The sequence below is a fragment of the Mustela putorius genome, unplaced genomic scaffold, assembly GCF_011764305.1.
Source record: "Mustela putorius furo isolate JIRA1106 unplaced genomic scaffold, ASM1176430v1.1 tig00000382_pilon_pilon_pilon, whole genome shotgun sequence".
NCBI lineage: Eukaryota > Metazoa > Chordata > Mammalia > Carnivora > Mustelidae > Mustela > Mustela putorius.
The window spans coordinates 3,868,306-3,884,793 of NW_025421367.1; the positions used below are offsets into that span (position 1 = coordinate 3,868,306).

Here is a 16,488-nt window from a genome sequence, read left to right on the forward strand (position 1 = left end):
AGTGCAGGAGAATTGACTGTTCCAGGCAAAACCTCTTGATAGACAGACAGTACCTACATCTCTCTCTCAGAGCAGTTTCTTTCAAAAGTTGCAATTATAAATCCTTTCTCTGCCCTCTGTGTTAAAAATCTGCTATGCAGAACTATTTCCTCAAGGACCTGAGAACCCCTCACTTTAAAATGCAATCATTCAGAGAGAGAACTCCTCAGTCCCTGTGGGAGAATATGGGCTTAACTTTAATGGACATCTTTCTTCATCCCGGACTGCTGCCTCTTGTCATAAAGATAGAAGTTTTTTTCTCTGACAGGCACCAGCTAACAAACCAGATGGCCTACTCATGTGAATCAGCAACTCACTCCCTTAGCACACTCCAGCCTTTAAAAGTCTCCTGCCTTCTGTTTCAGGGAGGTTTTTATCCACACAGTAGTTATTACTGAATAAAATGTGTCCTTAGCTAGTATCCAGGTTTATTTTTGACAGTTCCTTCAGATTGTAGAGTACTATTATTAAAATGAGTTTGCTTTTTAAAAAATAAATTTCTGAATTTGGCTTCCTCTGGTCAGATACACTTTGCCCTCATTGTTGACAGCCATTAGCCTCTGCTTAAACCAGAAATCTAATTAGGTGGGCTCTGTTTAAAATGTTCAGCTCTGGGGTTTCTGGGTGGCTCAGAGGGTTAAGCCTCAGCCTTCAGCTCAGGTCATGGTCTCAGGGTCCTAGGATCTAGCCCCACATTGGGCTCTGTGCTCAGCGGGGAGCCTGCTTCCCCCCCTCCCCGCCTGCCCCTCTGCCTACTTGTGATCTCTGTCTGTCAAATAAATAAATAAAATCTTTTTTTTTTTAATGTTTAGCTCCCCTAATTTTTTTTTCTTTTATAAATGAGGCAATTTATTAACCCAGCATTTGTTCTAATGCTTCTTGTTGGCAGCTGCCACCTGTCCGGCAATTCTGTCCAGATCTCTCTGTCCCTGAGGTGTCAGTTTGGGGCCCCCATCTTGGTCCTTTCCCACCATTTTCAGCCCTTCTAGGTCTTGTAGGACCCTGCGGGCTACGCTCTTGGAGCCTCTACTGAAGTGGGTAAGCATGACCCCGTTTCTCTGGCATCCCCCATAGATCTTGGTCATGGAGCCGACCCCAGTGCCGCCCCGGAGGTACAGGTGCCGTGCTATGGAAACAGCTCGTGTGTAGAACCAGTTCTCATCGTAGGGAGCAAGCTCTTTATGCTTGGCCAGCTTGATGGTGTCCACCCATTCAGGGACTTTCAGCTTCCCAGTATGCTGGGAAATAAGTATGCTGACAAATGAGTCATTAGGAAGAAGAGAAATAAGGCAGTGAAATAAGGCACAAAACCTTTGACCAGAAACAGGAGAGAGACAGTTATTCTTACAGAACTTTCCTCAAGATCTAGTTTTCTAACTACATTCCATAAGGAGAGATTGGAATGGACTTAGCTTAAAGAATTAATGCAGCCATGCAAACAAAACCAACTCCTCAGTAGTAGGATATACCACAGTTAGCTCAGACAGCAGGTCTCGGTGTGGGAGGGGGGAGTTTCCACCCTTTGAGAACATCTACTAGACTGTGCTAGAGTGTAGTGAGCATGGCTCTTGCCCACTCGTGGGCAGAACCGAAATGCCATCTCTAATATTTACTGTTTTATACTACCTTCCATTTATCTAAATCCCAAAGAAAGTGGGTATCATTAGAACATAAGTAGAGAGAAGAGAGGGCTTTTGTATTTTATTTAATTTTTTATTTAGTAACCACAAACCATCTTTAAGGGCTTCTTTCAATAGTTGGTGAGATAGGCAAAAGATGCTGCCTAATGAATGTTTCTAATAGGAAAGCAATATATGTGATTACCGGAATTGATTTCAGGCATACTAAAATTAAAAGTGATTAATAATTTCAACTGTTTCTCCCTTGTTGTGTTCATTTCATTACATAACAATATTTATATATTGCTATTTACCAAGCAGTGGTCTATGTTCCAGGAATAAAGTTGTGGAAAGACAGACAAGGCCCTGCTCTCATGAAACTTACTGTCTAGGGGAGATAAATGAACTATAAATAACTAAACAAACTAGGAATTGCCTATTAGGAAAAGTGTTATGAAGGGAGTAGATGACTTGCTGCATAAAAGAATAATAGAAACTGGAGTAACTATATTATAGGAGAAGAATGTCAGCAAAGACTTCTCTGAGGAGATCACTCTTTTTTTTTAATTTTTAAAAATTTTTTATGAACATATTATTAGCCCCAAGGGTACAGGTCTGTGAATCGCCAGGTTTACACACTTCACAGCACTCACCATAGCACATACCCTCCCCAATGTCCATAACCCCACCACCCTCTCCCTACCCCCCTGCCTGCAGTCCCCCTCAGTTTGTTTTGTGAGATTAAGAGTCTCTTATGGTTTGTCTCCCTCCCAATCCCATCTTGTTTCATTTATTCTTCTCCTACCCCCCAAACTCCCACGTTGCTTCTCAACTTCCTCATAGCAGGGAGATCATATGATAGTTGTCTTTCTGAGATCACTCTTGAGAAATATTTAAGGATATGAAGCCGCCAGCCACTGGAAAACCTGGGGGGAAAGTATTCCAAGCAGAGAGGACTGTAAGTGCAAAATCTCTAAGGTAGAAAAGAGCTTGGCCATAATCAAGGAATAGACAGGTCAATGCGCTAAGGCATAGTAGTTTACCAGAAAGTGTGATCTGCAGTGAATCCAGAGAGGTAGCCAGGATGTCGGATGCAGCAGTCTATTTCCCAACACCCATTTATTCATTCTTCTTTCTTCCATGTCATATGTAGAAATGTGTCCAGTTGGGGCACCTGCATGGTTCAGTTGGTTAAACATCTGCCTTCAGCTCAGGTCATGATCCCAGGATCCTGGAATGGATGGAGCACCACGTCTGGCTCACTGCTCAGTGGGGAGCCCGCTTCACCCTCTGTCACAACCCCCCCCCCCACTTTCTCTCTCTCTCTGTTGAATAAATAAATAAAATTGGTGTTTGGGGTTTTTTAAATCTTTAAAAAAAAAAAAAAAAAGCTTACCCCGTATGGCAGCTAAGGGGGCCACACGATCCTTTCCTGGCCAATGAGATGAATGTGGTAGCCTACCGTGTGGGCTTTCTGGGAAGGCCATTGTTTTCCTGGCCAAAAGAGACTGGTGATTTATTAACTTTGCAATTTCCCCTCCCTCCTTTATTCCACTTGAAAGGAGGGCACATTTCCTAGAGAAGGGGCAGCCATCTTGAGATTCTAATGACAAAAGCCATACACGTGGATGACAGAATAGGGTACAAGAAAAAACCTGAGGATGGGGGGGGGGGTTATTTGTTTATTGTTGTTGTTGTTATTTCCTCAAGTAGTTGCACGAGTCCCACGTTGGCTGCTTCTGGGCTGATAAGGAAAATAGTCCCCTTTATGACTAAGCTACTATAGGTTTATTTTCTGTAAAAACCTTGACCCAAGAACCAAATCACAAAAGGTCTTATAGGCTATGGTAAGGAATTAGCAGTTTATCCCAAGTGCAATGGAAAGGCATTAACATTGTACCAAACTTTATTCCTCAAAACATGGAGAAGTAGGCATTATAGAAGTTGAAACTAGATAAACAGCAACATAGCAATAAAGGTTGGAATGAGAAGTCTTGTTACTAGACTCTTAATACTTGCCTCTACTGCTGTCCTCTCTCCTTTTCCATAATCCCCTGGGTCAGAAGTAGCCTACTTTTCTCTTTCCCTTATGGTAAGTCTTTTCTTAGTATCTTTTGTGTTCTTTCAATCAGCCACCCGTCCTGTCTCTTAATAAGTTAATGCATGTTGAAGGAAATTTAAACAGAGAATTTAAATGACTTGTTGAAAATCCCACAACTAGAGAGTGACAGCTGGAATTCCAACCTAACTTTAGAGTTTTTGCTTTGACATTATGCCGCCTCATTCTTCATAAAGGCCAAGGATGAATAGTTTTGACTCTGATTTCTTCTAGTCCAGTCTGCCCCAGTTCGTCTAATAGCAGCCTCTTGCTGAGGAAGACCACTATTTAGTCATAAGAATGTAAATGTTATCTGTTGATTTTTGCTTTCAGAATCAACATATACCAAGCACTGAAAATGTTATAGTTACAAAATATAGATATGATCAGTCCTGAAAATATGAAAGTTAACCAGATATGACAAAGTAGGAATGGACAGCTGAGGAAAACAATAGGGCTTACCCTACTTTAACAGAATGGGAAGCCAGAAGTTTCATCATACAGGGGCAGGAATAAGACATAAAAAGTGTACAAGTTTTAAATATAAACAGGAAAGGCTGGTGGCTTAGTCCGTTAATCCTCTGCCTTTGGCTCAGTTCAGGATCCCAGGTGCTTTTCCCTCTCTGGCTCCCCCTGGTTGAGCTCTCTCTCTCTCTCTTTCTCTCTGCTAAATAAATAAATAAAATCTTTAAAAAATAATTAAAAATTTTTTTAAGTGTGGCCAAACAAAAGTAGTGAGAATAGTGACATAATTGTATTGGGAATATATAGGGAGAAGGGTGTTAGGAGTAGAATAAGTGAACTATATCCTCAGCTGTCATGAAAGAAAATCAATTAATCATGTCTAGTATTAAGAAATGACACTGTAAGCCTTTCTTGGGAGCATAGATGTCAACTGTACAAGAGACAACTAAAAGGGCTGCAAGTGTTTAATCTGAAGAGCTAGACCAGGGTGGGACTGAGAACTATTGGTTTTTATCATCAACCCTGCTGAACCATTTTTTTTTTTAGATTTTATTTATTTATTTGAATGAGAGAGCAAAAGTGGTATTGAGAGAACAAATGGGGGGCAGAGGGAGAAGCAGACTCCCCTCTGAGAAGGGAGCACAATGTGGGACTTGATCCCAGAACCATGGGATCACGACCTGAGCCAAAGACAGACGTTTAACAGACTGAGCCATCCAGGTGGCTTGTCGAACCATTTTTATTTTATATATTTGCATATATATAATATATATGCATAATAATTTATAAATATATAAAAATAGTTATATATTTATATACTATATAACCATTTTTATTTTACATATTTTTATATGTTGAACCAGATATATTATTTACTTTGAATTCATAGATTCATTGCTTTAAAAAAAATGTGGTTGAACAAGCTAACATTTAAATCCCTCCAGCTCTAAAAATCAGATGTCAGAGCCAAGTATGAAGGACATTCTATCCTAGAATGACTGAAAAACTATTGGAACATCTCCTTTAGCACAGTCTGGCAATCATTTCTGAATGTTCTTCCTCAGTGTTCTTTAAAGTAACAGGGAAAAGTTCTTAACTGGCCTATGTAATTGCAAAGTATGGTGGCCTTTCCTTCTGAATCCACTAGGACTCTACAGAGCCAGCCTGGCAAACATAAACTCTTACTTATGATTGGTTAAAATACAGTAGTAGCTATCATTCATTAAGTATATTTGTATGTAAGATGTCAGCTCTGTGCTTTTGAAATATCTCATTTACTCAACCAAGCTGCTAGTGTATCCATTTTACAGATGAATTAACTGAGAACTCAGGAAAGGATAAGTAATTAACCAGCTATCACATAGCCAATAAAAAGTTGGCAGGAATTCAAAATCCTAGTTTTAAGAGTGCCTGGTGGCTCAGTTAGTTGAGTATCTGACTCTATTTCACCTTAGGTTGTGATCTCAGGGTCCTGAGATTGAGCCCCAAGTCAGGCTCTGCACTTAGGATTCTCTCTCTCCCTCCCCTACTACAACACACACACACACACACACACCCTGGCACGTGCTTGCTCTCTAAAATCAACAAATAAAATCCTTGTTTTAATGGCTGTACTCTAACGGTATAAGGGGGAGGTGTTATGAATGCTGTAGGAGTTATGAATAATAAAAGGTATTATGAGTAATAGTTTTTAATCCTTTTGAATTTTTCAAAGTGATTTAGCGGTGGCTTGGCTTTTCTTCTTTGCCCTAAGAAAAAAGGCAACATAGCATAGTGATAATGGCCTAGATCTAAATTCAGCTCAACCATTTATACTATGACCTCAGGTGATCTACTTATTTCTCTTAATCCTTTGTTTCTTTATTCATGAAATAGACATTCCATTGAAGCTACTTCTTTAGAGTGCTGAGAGGGTAAAATGAACTGTGACTATATGTGAAACACTTGGCATAATGCCTATTCGTGGGCACCTGGGTGGCTCAGTGGGTTAAAGCCTCTGCCTTCAGTTCAGGTCATGATCCCAGGGTTCTGGGATTGAGCCCCGCATCGGGCTCTCTGCTGAGTGGGGAGCCTGCTTCCCCCTCTCTGTCTCTGCCTGCCTCTCTGCCCACTTGTGATCTGTCAAATAAATAAATTTTTTAAAAAACTACATGGTTGTCTTTAAATACAATTTTCTTTCTTTTTTTTTTAGGATTTTATTTTTTTAAGTGATTGCCACACCCAAGGTGGGGCTTGAACTCCCGCATCACATGGTCTCTCAGCCGAGCCAGTCAGGTCCTCCAAATACAATTTGCTTAATAAAAAATATTAGAGACAGAGTTTACATATATGAAAGTCAACATATATGAAAGCAAACACACATACACATATAAAGTGTATTTTCTTCCCATAGATCTTGGACAAAAAGTTCTGACAAACACTGAACCTGTCCCTAGCCCCAGTTATGCATTTATTTGTTGAGGGAGCTTTAAAAAGTTAATCCAGCTGATCTGTTCATTTATAAGATAGGGAGATAAACAGTTTTCTTCTCTACTTTTTAAGAGCCCCTTTAAAAAATCCAATGAGACAATATATGTGGAAAAAAAGCTCTGGAAACGGAAACTTTCTATGCAAGTATTTGTACTATTGTAAACTTGGATTTGAAAACTATAAGAAACAGTTGTAGATGATAGATGTATGAATTCTTTATGAACTTCATTTTCTTTGTGATTTTCCTGCCTCTTAAATATAAAGTGATCGGCAGTCATCCACATGGCAGAAATCTCTTTCCAAGCACTGCAGGGTCACACAATTTGAATGACTATCAAGATCATCTTTATGCAAGGTGATTTTCTATTTTATTATTCATTCTGGAAGTAGTGATTTATTAACCTGGATAAAGATACAATTACATAAGTGTGATACGTTGTGTTTTTTGTTCCCACAAATTGCAACAGGTTGAGTGAAAAAGGTTATCCAAATATACTGCTCTTCCTTGTCGAAACAAGGGTCGTAAGGATGGTATGATACGATTTTTCCTGGCCCTTGATTATCGCTGCCCTTGAAAGGACAACGTTTTCTGTGCCCTCCAGAAATCGCGTTTAGTTCAAACTAAAATGTGAGACCTAAGATCTCGGGGTGGGGGAGCGGGGGCTTGCGGAACAACTGACCTTCTCCCCACGTTCCTTTTAAGACGGGAAGCTGCATTTGCATCCCTTCGCTAATGGTGAGCATCAAGTTTCAAAGAAGCATCTGGACTGCGGACACTGCCAGCTATCTTTGGAACTTGGAGAGGAATTACCACATTTAGGAAAACAAGCGGGAGCTGTGCCCCGAAGGTCGGCTCGCCAGACCCCGAGGTAGTGGGTCAAAGCCGAGCGGACCGCGAAGCCGTGCCCTCCTCTGGACTTTGTCCCTCCCAGATTTCTGAGCGGGCGAGCGGCCGCTCCGCACTGCAGCCCGAGCCAATTGTGAAAGACCTAACCAAGCCCAGCCCAGCGGAAGGAACGGTCTCAGAGTTGTTTCTCTCGGATAAAAGGAGCCCTTCCTTGCCCTGCTTCTGTGCTCGCGGGTGTGTGACGGAACCACCCCCCAGAAGCAGTTTGGAGGGACTGGGGGAAGGAAGCGCGCCCACAGCTCACGACAACGGAAAGGATGAAATTCTTTCTGCAGTGCCTCCAGCTTCTGCCTTTACTCGTCATCTTCACCTTAGAGTCTCTCCTGAAGCGTTTTATTCCTAAGAAGAGAAAATCAGTTACTGGGGAAATCGTCCTGATTACTGGAGCTGGACACGGAATTGGGAGACTAACTGCCTATGAATTTGCCAAACGTAAAAGCAAACTGGTTCTTTGGGATATAAATAAGGTAATCATGCTTCCTGTGTTTTACCTTCTGGCACCTTTAATTGTAGTCATGGATGCATTCTGTAGGCAACAAGCCCGGACAGCATCTCTATGAAGTAGGGAGAAGAAAATGACTATTGGCATTTTATAGATCCATTAATGTTTATGATTACAGGATAAATGGACCTAGAGGATATAAGATTCGCGGTTACTACCCATCACTAATTTTGCATTGTAAATGTATTCTTACTTTTGCCCAGAAAAGAATTTGTGATCTCCTCCAGAGCCTGATTTCACTGATCCTCTATCTTAAACAAATGGAAAGAGTAATGGTTTTAAGTTAGCCTATTAAGAACTTTGAACCTATTAAGAGAAAAATCCTACTTGCCGTTACTGGGCTGATTGGGTTTAAAAGATACCCAACAGAAAAGAACATTACTGTATCATAGCAATTGCCAAAAAATAATTCTTAAAATCATGTTTTAAAAACAATATAAAAGAAAAACAATATAAAACAATATAAAATTGATTTTATAAAAAAATATAAAATCATGTTTTAAAAACAATATAAAAGAAAAAAAAACTCTTTGGGGTACCCGGCTGGCTAGTTAGGAGAGCGTGGGACTCCTGATCTCAGGGTTGTTGAGTTCCAGCCCCATGTCGGGCATCAAGTTTACTTAAAAAAGTAAAATGAAACAAAAAAATCTTTTAATAAAAATAAAAGGAAACACTCTTCAGTATACATAATGTTTTACAAGAATAAAGGTGTAGGCTTAAGGAAAAGAGGAGGATTTAGAATCTAACCTTTTACATAGCCAGTGTTAGATGTACAGAGGGATTTCTGTGAGGCACCTGAAGGCCTGAAAAGCCATCTCTTACCCATTAGTCAATATCCAGCACTGTAGCTGTAAACAAAAATTCGGGGAATGGGCCATTAATAAGAGTCCTCCCAGTGAGTGGATTATTGAGATAGCAATCAGCAAGTCCTTATTGAGTATCTGTTGCGGGATAGTAAGGACAGAGCAAGCAGGCAAACAATCTTGTAGGGAAAATAGACTTTAAATAATTATACATGCAATGGAAGATACAAAGGAGGCCCAGTCTAGTCTGATGCGGTCATCGGTGGTGAATGTCAGGCATGGAGGTAGGTCACAGTCCACGGAGCCCTCCACCTCTTCATAAGCTGCCTTCTGACTTCTAGAGCTTTAGATTCCTTTCCTGCAAAATGGGTGAAATAACAGTACTTACCTTAAAGGCGTGGGAGACTTATACCAAAGAGTACCCGTAGTGTCTAGCAGTGTTTAGCAGTGTCTGGTATATGGTCTGGATAATAACACGTTAGTTACTATCCATTCACAAAGTGAAGTTTAAGCTAACATTGCAGGACTTAGGGCTAAGAATTAGGTTACACATCTGTGTTATTGGCTCCCAATGCCCTCTGCTCTTTCATACAAAATTTTCTCTGATTTGGAATGGAGTGCATTTAATTCAACAAATATTTACTGAGTGCCTACTATGTGTCAGGCACTGTTCTAATGCAGATCTAAGGACACAGCAGTAAGAAAAACACAAACTTCATGAACAAGGGACAGTAAATAAGATATGCTGTATAATAAATTATGCAATTGCTAGAAGGTGGTAAGTATAAAGAAAAGTAAAATATGAAAGGGGGTAAGGACTCCTGTATGGTGGTGGTTGGGGGTGGGACAGGGAGGAACATGTTGAGCTTACACAGAAAGCCTCCTGAGATGGAGATAGTTGAGTCAAAATCAGAAGAGGCAGGCAGCCCCTCACGTATCTCTGCAGGATCAGCAGATGCAGAGCATGGCACTGAGTGAGGGAAGGGAGAGAAATAAAAGAAAAATCTAGATCTGTGCTTTTCAGTATAGTTGTGGCTACTAACCACTGAATGGTTGTTGAGCCTATGAAATGTGGCTCCTCTGAATTGAGATGTGCTGTCGATGTTATTACACCCAGGATTTCAAAGACAGTATGGAAAAAAGGAATGCTGAGTATCTTACGAACAACTTTTATGTAGATTACATGTTGAAATACAGTATTTTGTAATAATAACAAATATTCCAAAATAATATTTTAGGTATATTAAGTTGAATAAAATACACTTCTTAATGCTATTTTTTCAAGTGTGGCTACTAGAAAAATTAAAATTAAGTATGTGGCTCACATTGTATTTTATGAGACAGCACAGGTCCAGAAACTTCAGCAGCACTTCCTGATCATCAAGGTTCCTGGCAGCTATTGTTTGTGCTTGGGCTTTTCCTGGGGGAACCAGTGGAAGGTTTTGAGCCAGATTCTAGGCTGTTGGGTTGCAGGGGGAAAGAGCAGTTAGGAGACTGGTGGTAATCCAGGCCAGAGATGATGCTGGTTTTGCAGACCAGGAAGTAGTAGCGGAAGTGGTCAGAAAATTAAGGACAGTGTAGTGAGTATTTATTATGTTAAATTCATCTCATTTAAATAAGCCATCTATTATTTTAAGGTTATCCCCACTTGTTTTGTGGCTGAAATATACCATATATTTAGTGAAATTACAACGATACTAACTGGTAGTTTCTGTGTTGGTATTAATGTCCTTACTTGGCTAAATAAAAAGATGGGCAGCCCTAGTTCAGTATATATGCTGCGGTCCACTGTTACTGAAATTCTACAGGTTTTAAAATTATGAAAGTGTGAGAACCACTAAACCTGACTGGGCACGGAGAGTAAGGGTGGAAATTTCAAGCAGTCCAGGCAGCAGAAGCTAGAGCTGTCCAACTTTGGGGTTGGTGACTGGGGAGAATGAGTGAAAAAGAGGAATGCTTCAGATTGTTTTCAGATCCCCTTGGAAGGGCAGGGAGGGGCCAGATCAAATTCTTCCCCTCCCCCGCCTCTGCCCCAGGGTTCAAAGACAAATTATCTCCAGAGACAAATTTCTCAGATTAAGTCAAGCTGCAAGGATAGCAATGCCTAAAGATATCCTTCTCAGGAGGAGGGCTGACATTTCCTATTCATCAGGAAGTCCACAGAAAAGGAACTTGAATTTAGGGAGGGATTCATGGTAGCTTCAGCTTCGTGTTTTGACTGAGACGGGCACCATGAATTTTTTAATGTTTTATGTAGATAATCACATTTCTTGACCAGTCTCACCCCCATGCCTGGTTAGATGGATTTGTGAAGATAGATTTATAGCAAGTGGTGAGCACCTATAATATATTCAAAGACTATTTATCAGATGGAAAAGTGAATTAATGAATGAAAAAAGCACTGGAAACAATCGGAAAAACATGTAGACGTTTAGTCGTCTAAGTAATGGGCAGAGAGCTTTAGTTGCAGGGATAAGAGGGCCGAGAAGGGTAAGTAAAGTCTTGAGAGAGAGCCCAGGATTAAAAATTGAGACTGAGTACAGCACATTAGGAAAAAGGTTAAAAGGCAAGTGTTGAAGAATGATGAGCAGGTCCATTGTGCTGAGAAGAATTTTAAGGGTCCACTTTTTATTTCTCACCAAATGAATATGGAGACTGTCTAAAATTTTTCGTGGCATGATTTCCAACTTTAATTTGCTGCATAGTTCAGGAGGTACGGAGTGCAGACCTTGGCCCTAAGTGAGGAAGACCAGGGGAATGGGCAAAAGCATGATTGCAGACGTAAAGTACGGGTATGTTTGTTGCTACACATTCTGCCCATTGACAGAGAGACCAGCACTAAGCAAATCTCCACCAATGGAATAAAGGGCAAATGGAGCTTTATGTAGCCTTTGTTTCAATTAAGGACTGAATTTTGTGAATACCCAAAGAATCAGTACCATATACTTTTAAAACTTTCTTTATTGCAGTAAAATATGTATTACATAAACATTTCCATTTTAACATTTTTAAGTTTCAGTTTAGTTGTGTTGACTACATTCACATTGTTACGAAATGATCTCTGCTATCTGTCTCCAGAACTTTCTCGTCATCACAAAATGGAACTTTGTACTCACTAAAGTTACTCCCCAGGTCCTGGCAACCACCATTCTTCTTTCTGTGTCTGTGTATTTGACTATGCTAGGTATCTCATGTAGCTAGAATTATGCAATATTTGTCCTTTTGTATCTGGCTTGTTTCACCAAGCTTAAGATCATCAAGGTTCATCCATGCTGTGGAATGTGGCAGCATTTTGGTCCTTTTGAAGGCTGAATAATATTCCATCATGTGTATATACTACATTAATGAAATTATACTTTCAAAGGAAGGGGCCAGAAGCTGCCTGTCAGGTTCAGGAGGGCAACATAAGGTTTACTTGAGATGTTCCAATGTCCTTTGGGGAATAAGGGCTCCTCATCAGAGGACAAACAGCAGTTTGTGGGAGAGATTTCAGCAAAAGGGAAAACACCCTATTTCCTTTTACTGTCACACAGTAAGTTCACTGAGCAAACTGAATTTTTTCCATAACCGTCCAGATTTGGGTTTTCCTGCAAGAGGAGTTCAAGTTTACCAGCAAATTTGCACACTACTGTTCTGCTCTGCCATTCTCTCTGTGGGTAAATGTAGTAAGTCTGTCCACTTGTGCGTTAGTTGACGGTAATTTCTTGGCTTGCAGAGCTCACGGACTAACCCTCAGTCCAAGGTATGGTTTGAGGCATTCTTTACAATGAAAAATCTACAAAACTGGTGAAGGCAAACCTACAAACAAGCACAAATGGAAACAAAAAAAAAAAAAAAAAGAAAGAAAAATGAAAACAGAACCCCTAAGGTCTAATTATGAACTTCAGGTGACAAAATCAACACTCCACACTGGGCTTGTCATCATTCCTTTTCTCAGATCCGCTCTCCTTGTGACTTCCATCTGACTGTTGCAACACTATGTCGCCATTTCCTCCAACTAAAAAGGAAACGCTTCAGCTTCGGTTCTTCCCACCTTCCTCATCTAGCGGCCAAGACCTCCTGAGTTTGCCTGAAGATAGGTTGTAAGGCTCAGTCTCTTCTCATTCTTTCCAGTCGTACCCCAGCTCAAGCTTCTACCATCTGTTGGCTGAATCATTGTAAACTCCCTACTAATGTTTCTCTCTTCCTGCAGTGTTGACCCCTAAAATCTGTCCTCCATATGTTAGCAAAAATAATCAGGATAATATACAAATCTGATTCTGTAATTCAGTCAGTGCCCACCCTCCCCAACTTTTTGGATAAAATCTAGTATGACACACAATGTTCCTTTGATCTGGACTCCTGCTGACCTTGAGCTTTATGACTCAGCAATGCCAGTCTGCTAATATTTTCCCACTGGACCTTTCTACTGTCCATCCCTTTGTTTACACTATGCCTGCCTGCTCTTGCCTCCCTTCTCTCCCTTCTCTTTACCTGTCTGTTCTACTCACCCTGGTACCTTTTGTTCTAGAATCGTATTTCATGCCCCTCCTCTGTGTTCCCCATAACTCTCTGTATATTGTTTTGTTATTATACTTACCATAGTGTATTAGTTTGAACCATATGAAACTGCCAGCTTTCAGTCCTTTATTCCGACATAATAACAATTTCATGGGTCCTACCTAAAAATTTTATGCTTCCTTTATGTATCTGCTAGACTGTGAGCTTGCTGAGGTTAATACTCTGTCTCATTCATATTTCTGTCTGTAAGGTTGTTCTTTTTTCTTAATATGATTTTTTATTTTTTTATTAACATATAATGTATTATTAGCCCCAGGGGTACAGGTCCGTGAATCACCAGGTTTACACACTTCACAGCACTCACCATAGCACATACCTTCCCCAATGTCCATAACCCAACCACCCTCTCCCTACCCCCCTCCCCCAGCAACCTTCAGTTTGTTTTGTGAGATTAAGAGTCTCCTATGATTTGTCTCCCTCCCAATCCTCCTGTTTCACTTATTCTTTTCCTACTCCCCAAACCCCCAAACCTCTGTAAGGTTTTTCTAAGCACCATGACTGTGACCTACACATTAAAATGTTAAAAGAATGAGTGAATGAATGAATGAATGAGTTAACCCCTTTTTATCTTGCAGCTAGAAAATTGATACTTGTAAATAGTTTTTAGTGACAGTTTTTAATGGAAGAAAAAGCTCAAATTTTTTAAAATCCTGATAGTATTTATCACACATTCACATTCATTCATATGAATGTGTCATATCACAATGTGTGTCATACCACACCTATTCACAGGTATTAAAATTTGTGAATACAAAACCAGTATCTTAAGATTTTTATGTTCTTTTTAAAATTATTTTTTAAAGATTTTCTTTATTTATTTGACAGAGAGGTAGAAAGAGAGAGAGCACAAGTAGGCAGAGCCACAGGCAGAGGGAGAAGCAGGCTCTCCACAGAGCAGGGAGCCTAACATGGGGCTCGATACCAGGACTCTGGGATCATGACCTGAGCCAAAGGCAGCCGTTTAATCAACTAAGCCACCCAGGCACCCCAGATTTTTCTCTTCTTTTAAAAAGCTTGCTTTAACTTTGGTTCCAAATAAAAAACTAGTCAGAGTACAAAGAGCAAAATGTAACCTATATCCCTGCCAAAGATCTGTCCAGTTAAATTCTTGCCCAACGCTAGTTCAGACAATCTGACTGTCCTTAATTTATTTTCAGCTGTTGATATAATATGTTCATGTCATTTACGTTGTTCTCTTTATCAAATTTTTGTTGCTTTTTCTAGCACGGAATTGAGGACACAGCTGCTGAATGCCGGAAACTGGGTGCGAAGGCTCATGCCTTTGTGGTAGACTGCAGTAACCGAGAAGATATTTACAGCTCTGCGAAGAAGGTGAAATTTTGCATTTGGGTAGAATCGGATCATGTCAGAGCCTGGAGGGATTCTGGAGCTGACAGGGTCATGATGCTGACAAACTAGCAGAAGTTTTGTCATTTGCCCACGATTGTGCAGTCAGCTAGTGGTGGACCCACAACTAGAACCTAGAACTGAGTTTCCCAGACTTCAGTGTGTTCTAGAATCCTCCAGAGAGCCTGTTAAAAAATGACGCCCCCGAGGTTTGCTTTCGTGGATCAAGGCTTGGGCCCAGGAATCTGCTTGTTTAGTACCCCACATACCCACACCTCACCCATGTGATTCTGCTACAAGTAAATTCATGGATGACACTGCAAATCACTGACAGGGTCTTCAGACGCCCAAAGAACTGGGTTAAGGAGTTAGGATAAACTTAACTTTATCAGGCTCTGATCATAGATAGATTGATCTCTGTAAAGCAGGATTTGCCTCTCTTATATACAACTGAGATGTGCTGTGTATGGTGCCTCACTCTGAATGCATTCATACATGTTCTTGTTAACTGAATGTCACAATAGTAAGAAAGCAGTAGGATTATCTGAGCGAATTCCTTAAAATACACGTTCCTGGACCTTGTCCCTGGATAATCTGATCCATTACAGTATAAAGATTCTGACTGAACCAGCCGTGAGAACCTCCTTGCTTAGGGACTTTTAGATTTGCAGACATTTTTAACTTCTAATTTTGAATTGTAACCTTGTATCTCAAGCTAATGCCTCTATTACTGGTGAGGCCTGAGCTAAGTAGACAAAAAACATCTGCATTTAACCGTCACTATTTTACTTAAATTAAGGATGATTTTCCTTTAGAGAAATGTACACTCTTCCAGTTACTACTGGCTATATGAGTGTGAGTTACTTAAACTTTCTGTGCCTAAGTTTCCCCAGTTATAAAATGGGGATCACAGCATTGTTAGGAAGATTAAGTGAATTAATGATGTAAAGTTTTTGGATCAGTACCTGGAACATAGTGATCCCTCCTTGACTTATCTGGAAATAGGCGATTTCATTATTTGAACCCATTCCATGTGTTTTAACCCTACAGATGTTTTTATTGAAATCGCTCAAGGAGAAGCGATATGCTTAAACAAAATATTCCCCATGCTGTGTGATGATCAGATATTTGGAAGTTATTTTGATGTGTCCACTTTAGTATCAGGACATTTTTATGTCACACTGTGGAGAGACAATAGGTGATGACGGGGAACTCAAGGACGAAGTAAGGGACAAGTGTTTCTGGGCAGATTCTTCAGCAGGATAAAGGAGCGGTTTATATTTTCAGTCGTGCTAGTTTGGACGCATTACAGCAGCTCCATCGTTGCAGCCACACGCCCTGTCCTGTTCTTCTCCATATCTGAGGGGCATGTTTCGGAACAATGGTTTTCAGATCGTGCTAGAGATGTGGCTGTAGGTACAGATAGTGTTGATCAAGGGCCCAGTATCTTAACTTGACTCTTCCATACCTTCAGTACAACCTGATGAAGTTCATTTTTGGCTGACAAGCCTTCTGTATTTGGCACACTGTGTCCTGATGGATTTTCCACCTCCCGGCCTCCTTTCTGTTTGAGCTTTGAGGTTTGTCTTGGCCTCTGAGGTGCATAGATCTGGGAGAGTCTCAGCTCCAGGGGACCTTGAATCATCATGTGACCTTGGTCAAGGAGGAGCCATTCTGTG

General features: G+C 40.5%; 2 protein-coding genes across 2 annotated transcripts in view; one reads left to right on the forward strand and one right to left on the reverse strand.

Moving 5' to 3' along the window:
- Positions 1–860: 860 nt before the first annotated feature.
- LOC101687430 (40S ribosomal protein S19-like) lies at positions 861–1,639 on the reverse strand. Its single transcript, XM_045079420.1, has 2 exons — positions 1,581–1,639; positions 861–1,350 (listed from the first exon to the last, which is right to left on the reverse strand). Exons 1-2 carry the CDS (start codon positions 1,637–1,639, stop codon positions 909–911), a joined length of 501 nt encoding a protein of 166 aa, XP_044935355.1. The 3' UTR covers positions 861–908.
- Positions 1,640–7,697: 6,058 nt separating this feature from the next.
- Positions 7,698–16,488, forward strand: part of HSD17B11 (hydroxysteroid 17-beta dehydrogenase 11) — a 38,106-nt gene continuing 29,315 nt past the window's right edge. The window contains exons 1-2 of the mRNA XM_004756118.3: positions 7,698–8,064; positions 14,687–14,794. Coding sequence (XP_004756175.1) covers positions 7,855–8,064; positions 14,687–14,794 — 318 coding nt within the window. The 5' untranslated portion in view covers positions 7,698–7,854. The remainder of the gene's footprint in view (positions 8,065–14,686; positions 14,795–16,488) is intronic.

Excerpts from the sequence above, each read along its gene's own strand:
- LOC101687430 (XM_045079420.1), bottom strand. The coding sequence starts at position 1,639 with ATGGCATTTCGGTTCTGCCCACGAGTGGGCAAGAGCCATGCTCACTAC. Across the intron at positions 1,351-1,580 it reads GCTCACTACACTCTAGCACA|GTTTTGTGCCTTATTTCACT; the intron begins GTCTAGTAGATG and ends TTCTGGTCAAAG.